Source organism: Panthera leo, chromosome B4 (genome assembly GCF_018350215.1).
Source record: "Panthera leo isolate Ple1 chromosome B4, P.leo_Ple1_pat1.1, whole genome shotgun sequence".
In the NCBI taxonomy this organism is placed as follows: Eukaryota; Metazoa; Chordata; class Mammalia; order Carnivora; family Felidae; genus Panthera; species Panthera leo.
The window spans coordinates 38,265,907-38,279,213 of record NC_056685.1 but is presented as its reverse complement, the minus strand read 5'-3'; the positions used below and the strand labels follow the sequence as shown (position 1 = coordinate 38,279,213).

Here is a 13,307-nt window from a genome sequence, read left to right as displayed (position 1 = left end):
TCTGTGTACAGGTCTTACACATTTTTGCCAGCTATCTCCCTATTTCATATTTTTGATGCTATTGTAAATGATATTTTTATTTCTAAGTTTTTGTTGCTGCTGTACAGAAATACAATTGATTTTTTAGAGAAAACTTACATCTTTTAACCTTGTCAAACTCACTTATTGTTCTAGTAGCTTTTTGTGAATTTCACCAGATTTTCTACATAGATAATCATGTTGCCTGGGAATAAAGATGATTTTATCTTTTCATGTCTGATCCAGATGTTTTTTATTTCTTTTCTTGCTTCATTGAACTGGCTAGAATCTCCAACACAATGTTAAATTGACTAAACACTTTTTTATATATGTAATTTATTGTCAAGTTAGTTAGCATACAGTGTATACAGTGTGCTCTTGGTTTTGGGAATAGATTCCCATGATTCATCACTCACACACAACAGCCGTCCCAACAAGTGCCCTTCTCAATGCCCATCACCCATTCCCCTCCTCCCCACCCCCACCATCAACCCTCAGTTTGTTCTCTGTATTTAAGAATCTCTTATGGGGGCACCTGGGTGGCTCAGTCAGTTAAGCGTCTGACTTCAGCTCAGGTCATGATCTCATGTTTCATGAGTTTGAGCCCCGCATCAGGCTCTGTACTGACAGCTGAGAGCCTAGAGCCTGTTTCAAATTCTGTGTCTCCCTCTCTCTTTGCCCCTCCCCTGCTCACTCTCTCTCTCTCTCTCTCTCTCAAAAATAAATAAACATTAAAAAAAATTTGAGAGTCTCTTACGGTTTGCTTCCCTCTCTGTTTGAAACTATTTTTCCCCTTCCCTTCTCCCATGGTCTTCTGTTAAGTTTCTCAAGTTCCACATATAAGTGAAAAATATGATATCTATCTTTCTCTGACTGACTTATTTCACTTAGCATAATACCCTCCAGTTCCATCCACATTGTTGCAAATGGCAGGATTTCATTCTTTCTCATTGCCAAGTAGTATTTCATTGTATATATAAGCCACATCTTCTTTATCCATTCATCAGTTTATGGACATTTGGGCTCTTTCCATAATATGGCTATTATTTATAGCCCTGCTATAAACATTGGGTGCCCCTATGAATCAGCACTCCTGAACTCTGGATAAATTCCTAGTAGTGCTATTGCTGGGTCATAGGGTAGATCTATTTTTAATTTTTTGAGGAGCCTCCACATTGTTTTCCAGAGTGGCTGCAACAGTTTGCATTCCCACCAACAGTGCAAGAGGGTTCCCATTTCTCCACATCCTCGTCAACATCTGTTTCCTGAGTTGTTAATTTTAGCCACTCTGGTGTGAGGTGGTATCTCAATGTGGTTTTGATTTGTATTTCCCTTATGATGAATGCTATTAAGCGTCTTTTCATGTGTCTGTCGGCCATCTGGATGTCTTTCTTCTTTGGAAAAGTGTCTATTCATGTCTTCTGCCCATTTCTTCACTGGGTTATTTGTTTTTCAGGTGTTGAGTTTGGTAAGTTCTTTATAGATCTTGGATTGGATACTAACCCTTTATCCGATACGTCATTTGCAAATATCTTCTGTTCCATCGGTTGCCTTTTAGTTTTGTTGACTGTTTCCTTTGCAGTGCAGAAGCAGCAGTTTCTTGCTCGACATGTCTCTGAAGGCAAGGGAAATAAAAGCAAAAATGAACTATTGGGACCTCATCAAGACAAATAGACATTTTTGTTTCTTGATCATAGGGGAAAAACCTTTGGCTTTTTACCATTTAAGTATGATGTTACCTGTTGGTTCTTTTGTGGATACCCTTTTTCAGGTTGGGCAAATTTCTCCCTACTCCTGATTTTCTGAGAGTTCTCATCAGGAGTGGATTTTGGGTTTTGTCAAGTGCTTTTTCTGCATCTACTGAGATGATCATAATGGTTTGTCGTTTTTAATTTGTTAACATGGTGAATTATATTGTTCATTTCAAATGTTAAGCCATTCTCTCATTCCTGAGTTAGAACTCCACTTGGTCAGAATGTATTTATTCTTTTTATATATGGCATTGGATTGAATCTGCTAAAATTTCCTGAAGAATTTTTGCATCTGGGGCACCTGGGTGGCCCAGTCGGTTGAGCATCCGACTTCAGCTCAAGTCATGATCTTGCAGTTTGGTTCATGAGTTTGAGCCCTACATCAGGCTCGCTGCTGTCAGTGCAGAGCCTGCTTTGGATCCTCTGTCCCCCTTTCTCTCTGTCCCTCCCCCATGCACTCTCTCGGAAAAAAAAAAAAAAAAACTTTTTTGCATTTATGTTCATGGGGGATTTTGGCCTGTATTTTTATTTTCTTATAATTTCTTGGTCTAGTTTGGGCATAAGGTAATCCCGGCCTCATAGAATATGTTAGGAAGTATTTCATATTCTTCAGAGTTCTGAAAAGTTTGCATAGAATTGGTATTAATTTTTCTTTAAATATTTGTAGCATTCATCAATACAGCCACCTGGGCCTTGAGTTTTCTTGCAGGAAAGGTTTTCACTATTAGTTCAATTTCTTCAATAGTGTTACTCATTTTATCTATTTCCTCTTGAGTGAACTTTGTTATTTAGTGATTTTCAAGGAGTTTGTCCATCCCCTCTAAATTGTCAAATTTATTGGCATAAAACTGTTCATAGCATTCTCCTATTAGCCATTTAATGTCTGTAGAATTTGTAATGTGCTACCTCTCAAAGTTCTGATATTCTCATTTGTGTCTTCTCTCTTTATTCATCTTCTTAAAGAACCGGCCTTTATTTTTATAAATTTTCTCTAGTGTTTTTCTGTTTTCTAGTTAATTGATTTCTGCTCAGACCCTTATTAGTTTTTCTCCTTACTTTGGGTTTCATTTGCTCTTCTCTTTCTAGTTTCTTAAGGTAGAAGCTGATGTCATTGATTTGAGACCTTTCTTCTTTTCTGTTATATGTGTCTAGTGTTATAATTTTTTCCCTGAGTACTACTTTAGCAATATCCAACCAAATTTGATATATTGTGCTTTTATTTTCATTTAGTTAAAAGTACTTTTTCATTTCCCTTTCCATTTCTTCTTTGACCCATGAGTTATTTAGAAGTGTGTTATATAGTTTTCACATATTTAGGGGTATTCCAGGGGTCTTTCTGTTATTGGTTCTGGTGTAATTCCATTGTGGTTAGGGTACATACTTTCTATGACTTCAGTCCTTTAAAATTTATTGAAACTCATTTTATGGACCAGGATATGGACCATCCTGGACTACATATTCCATGTGCACTTGAAAAGAAAGTACATTAACCCTTTGTTGAGTATTCTATAAATGTCAGTTAGGTCGAGATAGTTGACAGTGTTGTTCGTATTTTCTGTATCTTTACTGATTTCAGTCTACTTGTTTTATTAACTATTGATAGAGGGATATTAAAATCTTTGAATATGATTGTGGATTTGTCTGTTTCTCCTTACAGTTGTATCAGTTTTTGCTTCATGCATTTTAAAGCCTTGTTATTAGGTACAGAAGTATTTAGGATTATTACTATCTTATTGATGAATTTACTTCTTTATCACTATGAATTACTTTCTTTATTCTCATTAATATTCTTCCTTGTAGAATCAACTTTGCCTAATATTAATATGCAGATTTTTCTTGACTAGTGTTAACATGGTATATATTTTGCTAACCTTTTACTTTTAACCTATTTGTGTCATAAAGTTTATACTTCTTATAGGCAGCATACAGTTGGGTTTCCTCAACTTGGAGAGTCTGCCAGTCCCTGCCTGGATTTCCCCCTTCCTGTGTCATGGCCTAAAAACTCTTTAGGCAATAATAGGGCTCGTTTTGTTTGTTTCTGTCAGGAACAGGCTTTGGGCTAGAGTGAGGTGAGTAAGGTCCCTAGGGTGCAAAATTTAGAAAGTAATTACTCTCTAATGCACAGTTTTCAGAATGGATTTCTCTTTGAATATTGTACCTTAGGCGCCTCTTCCTTAAGAAGACACTCACTTTTGGGGCGCCTGGGTGGCTCTGTCGGTTAAGCATCTGACTTTGTCTCAGGTCATGATCTCACAGTCTGTGGGTTTGAGCCCTGCGTCAGGCTCTGTACTGACAGCTCAGAGTCTGGAGCCTGCTTCAGATTCTGTGTCTCCCTCCCTCTCTCTGCCCTTCCCCTGCTCGCACTCTGTCTCTCTGTCTCTCTGTCTCTCAAAAATAAATAAGCATTAAAATTTTTTTTCAAAAAAGCAGGCACTCACTTTCAGAGTTGTGCAAGTACAGGGCTAGTACCTGAGAGTAAATTCCTCCTTTAATTTTGCACTTTAGGGGCCTCATTCAGCTCACCCTAACCTGGCCATGCTGAAGGATCACTGTCCTTCATTGACTGATGTCTAGTGTCTTAGAAAGAATTTTCAAAAATATATTTTGTTTGGACTTTTTAAAAATTATTTTATCTGGGAAAGCAAACCCAATCCCTGTTACTCCATCTTTTCTGGAAACGGAAATCTGAATTTGTTCTTTATGAGATAAAAATCCCACACAGAGAGCTATCTGATTGAAACACAAATGCTTTTAGGCAAAGGATGCAGCAAAAAAATTGTTCTTCCTTCATTTAAGAATCAATCAATATGCACCTACTGTGTACCATATTCTGGGATAGGAACTATGGTTAAAATCAAATAAGACATGGTGCCTATCTGCTAGTCGCTCATAGCTGGCTGCTTTAGAACTATTGGACTGGTTCTCTCATGCCATGCATTACCTGGGACATGGGTCAGGGAAGGCAGAGAGCCAGAGAAAGTCAGGCCTAGAACTGAGAGAGCATCTCTACTAATTTCCAGGCCAGAGTGGCTCAAGGGCTTACTTAGCTCACATAGGTGGTTAGAAGTAGTTGATTGCTATGTCGTCCATTTTGAGGGATATGGAGGAGGGACCCAACCCAAAATACCTTCCCTTACCAGCAGTTACCATGACTGAATTCCCACTATTTGAGACTCATTCATTAACAGCAGGGACCATGTCTTATTCATGTTTGCATTTTTCAGTGTTAGCTCAGAGCCTGCTAATTGGGCAGTTGATAAATAAGAATGAATGAATGAATGATAAATGTTAAAAGGATGAACATGCCTCTGGGAAGTGACTTAGGTTATTATCTGTTGGGGATAAATAGGCCATCAAGAGCAAGTCCATAGCTTGGAGCCATGCTAGGAAGGTAATATGGTATAGTACATCGGGTCTCTAACTATACTAGACCTTGATCCAAGTTGTTTAACCTTTCCCTGACTTAGTTACCTCATCTGTGTGATGGGAATCCTAATTTACCTAATAGAGGGATTGGGTTCCATTAGGATGAAGTATGTTATGGGGCTGGCAAGAGAAAAGCCTCAAGGAAGAACAGATATTATTCATCCAGTCTTCTGGGAACAGCAGGTGGGAATAAGGTAGGGGCTACTGGATGGCAGAGACCTCGAGACAGTCCTGGCTGGGCAGCAGGAAGACACAGACTGTTCTGCTAATGCTGTACATTTACAGAAGCTCAGATGTTACCACTTCTATTATCCAAAAGCCCTTCCTAAGCTCAGTGTTGCGATAGATATTTTGGGCAATACACGTAAGCCATGCAAAAACAGCCCTACTCTCTTGGGACTTATAACCAAGGCCTTTAGTTCCCTCCGGGGAAGACAGAATAGAAATGTTAAATCTGTCTATGATTAGGTGACAGCCAGTTCACACTGTGTAGGAATGGAGAGAAAGACCCGATTCCTGAGTGAAGGGCTAGTCAAAGGGATCAGGTGGGAGCCCATTGTCCAGTCCAAGTGGAGCAAGAATGTCAAGTCTCCTCTACTTTGTCCAGGCTCTGTTACACATGGTGCATTCCTGAGGCCAGAGGTAGTCTTCCAGCTCTGGGTCCACAGCTCTTGACACATCTTGTAGGTGGAAAATGTTGACCCAAATCACAGATTACTTTGGAGTTATGGTGTAGCCGAACCAGACCCCTGGGCTCTGATAATCAGACAAACCCACCTGGTGATAGTGTGATTTTCCCCCTTTTTTCTGACAATGGTGTAGGAGATATGATCTATATTTCCTTCTTCACTTTTTGCATTTCCCCAAAATGCATTACAGTGTGTATCTGTATTTTAACATTTAAATATTTAAAAATTTAGACCTAGCTTACTTCCAAAAAGTTTTCAGATAGAAAACTCCAAGGATATGACTATTTCCTTTCATCACATTGACCCATTTTTTTTATTAGTAACAATTTATTATGTTGAAATATCATACACTTACAGACTGTCAGAGGTAGAAGGGGCCTTAAAGAAAATAGGACCGGTCTTCTCAATACACAGATGAGGAAACTGAGACCCAGACAGGTACTGACTTATTCAAGGTCACTTAAGGAGCAACAGAGTCCAGACTAGAAGTTGGTTTCTGCATAACTTCTCCCATAGCATCACATTACAGTGCACCCTCTGAAAAAAAAATCCATAAGGGGCTTTAAATGTCTGATCAGGACATATAATTTGTGATTTTATGTTGGCCAGAGACCAAACTAGGCCTGGAAAATCCAGTAGAGTAGGAAGCTCCTTGAGGACACAGTACATTTTCCTCCATCAGCTTTCCACTGCATGCTCTCAGGCCCCGTAGAGGCCTGCAGTATGAGCTAAGAGCTCACCAAGAACTTGTTGATTGTGAAGGGCATAGGAAACAGTGAATCTGAGAGAAGAGAGTTCTCCACCCTTCGAAATGCTGAAGAGTCAGGACAATGTAGGATTAAGGTCAAATACAAGTTTGATGAGCTTGGATTTAAATCTGTTTTTGCATTAACTTGCTGTGTGGCCTTGGTCAAGTCACTCAGCCTCTCTGAGCATCGATAAAATGAAGATGCTAATATCTATTTCAGAGAGATGTGAGAAATAAATGAGAAGATGTATACAGAGACCAAGACATGGTGCCTGCCTCCAAGTGAACACTCAATAAATGGTAGCTGGTCTGTCTATCAGGATCTGTTTTGTTGCTGTTAGTTTAAATGGGGAGAAATTATTTTCAGGCTTCCACTACCCACCTTCTTTCACTCTAGAAATGTCTGTTTTCTTTTCCCCCTTCTTCTTTTTTCAATGGGCTGGCTGATCTATTAGCAATCACAGCACATTTCCCCTTGCCATTCTGTTAATGAGGAGGTGGTTGGTAAGAGAGGCCAGGCACACTGGTGAGCAGTTATGGCTGCCCTCTAATGCCCTCTCATTCTTTCTCAGCCTCACTCCATCCACACCACACCCACTTGTCTCTCTCATCTTCTGTGTTCAGGTTCTGCAAAGACTTGAAGAAATTGACAAACCCGGATGGCTACCCCTGACAGGAGAATGGTCTCTAGACCCCAGAGACCTGGAAAGGGTCCAAAGGAAAGCGGGGCCTGCCTGAGTCCCCTGGACAACCTGGAGTGTAAGGAGACCCAGGAGCTGGCACCGGTAGAGCTGGCCATGCTGAGCAAGGCACAGGAATTCTTTCAGACCTGTGACACAGAAGGCAAGGGGTTCATCGCCAGGAGAGATATGCAGGTAAGAGTCCAGCTCACCTGGAATGCCAAATGGCATGGCTCTCTCCATCCTGGGTTAGGGCCTGCCCCACTGGGGGCAGTAAAGGTGCCATCTACTCTGCCCTGGAAGGAGGTGTCAGCCTCAACTCTACTGGGAGCCAGATCTCCTAGGTTCATTCCTTTCCTGGCCTTTGCTTGCCGTCAGACTCACAGATTGTTTCCCCTCTCTGACTCAGTGACTGTCAGGTTTGGAAAATGGTGATAGCAACATACAGGACTTGAGTAAGACATGGTTGAGAACCTTCTGAAACAGAGTGGGAAGGCACCAGCTTGCTACTTCACAATAAAGCTTTGAGCTATGCTGAGGTGCTGTGTGTGCCTTAGGAACACATTGACAAGTGCAACAACCAGGGAGGAAGGCATTTCTGGAGCTCCTCCAGAAACCCAACCACACTCAACCCCTCATAACTGGGTCCCAAGAGACATACTGCAGAACCCCGGTGTACCCCATTGCCTGGTGCAGGGCTCAGCAAACTTTCTTTAAAGGGCCAGGCCATAAGGATTTTAGGCTCTGTGGGCCATGTACACGATCACAACCACTCAATGCCATGCTGCTGCACGAGCTGACATAGGCAATATGTACACAGGTGAGCTTGGCTCTGATCCAGTGAAACTTCTATGGACACTGAAATTTGAATTTTGTATGATTTTTGTGTGTCCCCAAATAGTCTTCTTTTGATTTTTTTCAACCATTTAACATTATATCTCACCCCCGAAACTAATATAACATGGTATGCTAATTATCCTTGAATAAAAAATAATAAAAGTGTAAAAGCCACTCTTAGTTCACTAGCCATAAAAAACAGATGATGGGGTCCAATTTATAACCCTGGGGCATAGTTTTCCCACCCCTGGTCTAGTGCCTTTCCAGCATTCATGTCAAAAGCTTCTTCTGAGTGTCTTACTTAAGTCCGTTATGCTGCAGCCGTGATGTCCTCTGACATAAACAAGATGCAGGCTCCACCAGAGCAAGCTGGACTCAGCCCTTCTCCAGCTCTTTCCAGCCAAGAGCATCTTGGGGAGGGATGCATGGCCGTGCTGTTGCAAGAAAATCCTGCAATGGTCAAGTTTTCTTCTTTTTATTTTTTAATTTTATTTATTTATTTTGAGAGAGAGCATGAATGTGGGAGGGGCAGAGAGAGAGAGAGAGAGAGAGAGAGAGAGAGAGAATCCTCACTGACAGCATGGAGCCTAACACGGGGCTCAATCCCACGAACTGTGAGATCATGACCTGAGCCAAAATCAAGAGTTGGACGGTCAACCAACTGAGCCACCCAGGCGCCCCTAAGCTTTCTTTTTTAAATTTGGCTTTTCAGAATACAGTGAAGTTGGGCAGTGGAATGTAGACCCTCATGGGGCTCAGTCCCCTTCTGGGCTCACATGTGGGAGCTGCAAAGAGATGAGCCATGTGACCCAGGTGAAGACTGTGGGTCTTTCCCTGGCCCCACAGGATGGTGTTTTCAGGCTTTTCCCAGAGCTCTTCCACCATGCCATAGATGCACGAATGGAGGGAAGAGACCCAGAGGACAGGACAGGCTTAGCCCACGAGAGAGCTCAGACCATCTGTGTTGTCAGTAGTTGGCTCCCCAGTACATTTCTGTCACTGAAACTCAACCCAAGTCTTACTCTCTATGGAAGGCCAGACTCTGTGTGCTTTGAGGAAACCCTGTCTGTGAACTTCATTATTGTCCTTCACAGGTCTGTGGTGGTTGGTGGTGGTGGTTTTAATGGCATACTTAACTTTTGATCGTCCCTTCTGGAAGGAAAGAAAAGGGAATTTGACATGTACTGAGGGTCAGCTCCGGACCATATGCGTGGTGCACTTCAGCACTTTCTCTGTGTGTGTGTGTCCCAATTAACCTTCACTGAAGCCCACACTTTACTGAAGGGAGGAAGAGTCATGGTGAATTTAAGCTGCAAAGCGTAAGTTGTAAGAAATCATTTGTATCTGACCCAGAATGAAGTCATAACCATCAAGTTGCAGAGGTACCAACTCAGCTACATTCCTGCTCAGTCCTCGATTGTGACCAAGGCAAGAGGAAAAGGGGACAGACATCCTACCTAGTGGATACTTACACATCATGGCCTTTATTTCTACTTTGTTTTCCAAAGCTTCTGTGTACCTGTGGACAGTGAAGCATTTGAAATTTTCAGTTCTGTAGGCTGCGAAAGTGCTATCAAGGAAGAACAAGGCCCATCACTTAAGCACTATCTCTTTGCTGCTTTCTCGGATCCTATCTGGGGGAAGATGGGCTGGAAAGAGATACGTGGAGAACAGCAACCCACACATCATCAACACTAGATGCTCTGTGGAAGCCCCATGTACCCCTTGGCTCTCCTGGGCAGAACCTACAGACATCTGTCTGTTCCTTGTCACTCCCTCATGGAGCTGCTTTGCCAGGTGACCCCTTTGGTTGGTGGTCACCTCCATGAACCTGACCACTACCACCTTGCTCACCTTTGGTTCTCAGCCCGGCCTCATGGGAACTGAAAGAAGAGCTCAGATTATGCATGCACACGAAAATTCAGCCACCGGGAGAGGCCCTTTAAAGCAGGGACTGAGGGGTGCCCGGGCAGCTCAGTCGGTTAAGCCTCCAACTCTTGATTTCTGCTCAGGTCATGATCTCACGGTTTGTGGGATCGAGCCTGTGTCTGACTCAGTGCTGACAGTGCAGAGCCTGCTTGGAATTCTCTCTCTCTGCCCCTCTCCCACGTGCTCTCACGCTCTCTCAAAATAAATAAATAAATAAATAAATAAATAAATAAATAAATGTTTAAAAAACAACAACAACAACAACAGGAACTGATTGTCAAGGAAGGTGAGGCCATGGACCCGAGGGAGAGCAGATGCAGGGGCTGGAAGAGGTGGGTAAAGAAGCAGAGTCAGAACAAGACCATGCAGGGCTTACTGTCCTTTAGGAAGAAGAGAGAGTTAAGCTCCTCCCTTGGTGCTCTTATTCTTCTTGGTCCTGATAGACAAAAAACTATTTTCAGTGGGTGAGAAAGACTTTGTGTCCATCCAAGAGGTAGGGGTGGGGGGGTGCGGGTGGGGAAGGAGACTGCTGCAGGGTCTGAGCCCCAGCAGTATGGAGCCAGCCCACTCTGAGAGAACAGGGACCACAGAAGGAAAGGAGCAGGGTCCAGGAGAAGTTTTTTCCTTTGGGGTCCCTGGAGAAACCTGTAAGAACCAGAGGCAGGCTGCACTGAGGGCAAGGGTGCAAGCTGTCCTATTCTGGGGCTCCATATGTGGACGTTCTACTGCAGGGACAGCCGGTGTTGGAATCAACCTGTGTGAACAGATTGTAGGCAGCAGTTTGAGAAACCTCAGCTCCATCCATGGCCCCTCAGACCCCACCCTCTCCTCTATGAGGAAACTCTCTGGGTTCCATGGGGATCGCTCCAGGCAGAATTGGGTTGAAGACTGCTTTGCAGGGCAGAGTCTGGTGCAGCCCCTAGACAAGCAGAGTCATGGGGCTGAGGACCCCGAGTGAAAGTCAGTCCTGCCTCATAGGGACAGAGGGACATGAAAGGCCAGGCTGGAAGGGTGTGAAGGGACTTCTTCAGCCCAGAGAGGGAGAGGTGGCCAGTATGGGCAGAAGATCTCTCTGAAGACACCTAGAGCCTCAAAACCCCTGCTTCCTTGACTTTTCAAAGTGAAATGATTACCTACCAATGCCAAGTACCTACCTCCCAAGACTGCCTAGAGTTCCTAGACTAGCCACACTGTTAAGAATCATCTAAGAGTTGCCAAACCAAATATTGCCTATTTGTGTGAGTAAAGTTTTGTTGGAACACAGCTGTGCTCATTCATTTACAACTTGCCCATGGCAGCCTTCATGTTTGTGGCAGGAGTGAGTAGCTGTGACAAAGACCAAAAGGCCTGCCCAGCCTGAAATATGTATTTTCTAGTCTTCTACAGAAAAAGTTAGCTGATTCCTGGTTTAGGTTAACTTTGGACTCTCTACGATTTTTATAGCAAATTGCACTGAGTTTTAGCCCCGAATCTGCAACTTAATAGCATGTGAGTTTGTGTGAGCCTCTTAAACCCTCTAGGCGATAGTTCCTCATCTGTGAATTATTTATAGTACCTCCCAGGGTTAGAGAAGAATTAAATGTGCATATGCATGTAGAGCTCTTGGCCCTGAGACTGGGACCTGGAAATCCCTCCATAAATACACTTTGTGTGTGTGTGTGTGTGTGTGTGTGTGTGTGTGTGTGTGTGTTGGGAGCAGGGGTTGGGGGCTTGTACCCTATATGTCCTCCACAGTGTGATTTTTAAAAATTGTGGCAAAATACACATAACATACAGTTTACTGTCTTAACCATTTGTACGTGTACAGCTCAACGGCATTGAGTACCTTCATGTTGTGCAACCATCCCCACTGCCATCTTTAGAACTGTTTGCATCTTCCAAAATGGAAACGCTGTACCCATTAAACACTAACTTCCATGGGCTCCTCCTCCCCACAGTCCCTGGCAACCACCATTCTGCTTTCTGTCTTCTTGAATTTGACTACTCTAAGTTCCTCCTATCAGCAGATCACAGGTGTCTATCCTTTTATGACTGGTTTGTTTGACTTGGCATAATGCCTTCAAGGTTCATCCGTGTTGTCACAGGTGTCAGAATTTTCTGCCTTTTTAAGGTTGGATAATATTTCATCCTACCTGTGCACTGCAGGTTGTTTATCCATTCGCTCATCGACGGACACCTGGGTTGCTTCACACCCTCGTGTGAGACTGATGCTGTTGTGAACAGGGGGGCGCAAATACTCTGAGTCCCTGCTTTCAATTCTTCGGGGTATATGTGCAGAAGGAAAATTGCTGGACCATACAGTAGTTCTGTTTCTGAATTTTCTGAGGAGCCACAGTACTATTTTCCAGCCAAACCCTCATACTATGACTTGAAGTGCTCATCTGTCTCTCCTCGGGGACAAAGAAAAGGCATGCCTGCTAAAGAGGGGGCCTTCCACTCATATCCAGCTGGTGCTATTGTTGTGTGTGTCCAGTCTACATGAGTGGGGCAATTTTGCTTCTTAGAGGACGTTCGGTGATGTCTGGAAACATTTTCGATGGAAACTAGACGGGGGGATGCTACTGGCACCTACTAGGTATTGTCAGGGATGCTGCTACATACCCTATAAGGCACAGGATGGCACCCTCTTCGTCACCCAACAAAGAATTAACCATGCCAAGATTTCAGTAGTGCCGAGGTTGAGAAACCCTAGGCTATACCAAACAGTCAGCCCAAAACAAGCACGTGAAAACATAAAGCAGAATAAAGGTAATCTCACATCTCAGACCTTGAATTCTCCTTATAAAGATGTTTGGAGTAGCTGAGTTATGATACAGGGAAGAGAATTTTTGGTGCTGGAATAGAGAGGTCTGAACAGAATGCTGTAGAAGCCCCAGAAGAAGGGAGACTTTAATTCTGGCCATAAAGATGGATCTCTTCTGGTTTTCTCTTTAATAAGTTTTCCTCAGACATGTTTGAAGCTGTGCACCCATTCATTTTAAGCTGTGTGAGGCATGTTACTGGACTGGTGACCAGGAAGGTAGAGGGGTCTGGCTAGAGTGTAGAAGAAGATGGCATTTTTCCATGGTTTTGGGAGCCCCAGGCCTTTACACTGCTGCTGCAGAATTGCTTCCTATCCCTGGTCTTGGAAAATGTCCAGTTTGTAAGACCTTGCTGAGAATCTACAGTAGTGCTGGCCAGGACTGGGAGTATGAGAGGTCCAGACCAATGCTCCCTAGATAGGAGTTCA

The 13,307-nt window shown here is 43.2% G+C and overlaps 1 protein-coding gene across 12 annotated transcripts in view; it reads left to right on the top strand.

Annotated features, from left to right (window-relative positions):
* The window catches only part of CRACR2A (calcium release activated channel regulator 2A), a 134,173-nt gene that overhangs the window by 49,280 nt on the left and 71,586 nt on the right, over window positions 1-13,307 (top strand). For 11 of the 12 annotated variants that reach the window (XR_006204659.1, XM_042945545.1, XM_042945544.1 and 8 more), the window contains one exon: window positions 7,257-7,507. Coding sequence is in view for 11 of the 12 variants with exons in the window: in XM_042945545.1 (XP_042801479.1) it covers window positions 7,292-7,507 (216 nt within the window). In the remaining variant the exon portion in view is untranslated. Of the gene's footprint in view, window positions 1-1,445; window positions 1,487-7,256; window positions 7,508-13,307 lie in introns of those variants that run through there. The other variant, XM_042945542.1, reaches the window with a different exon arrangement.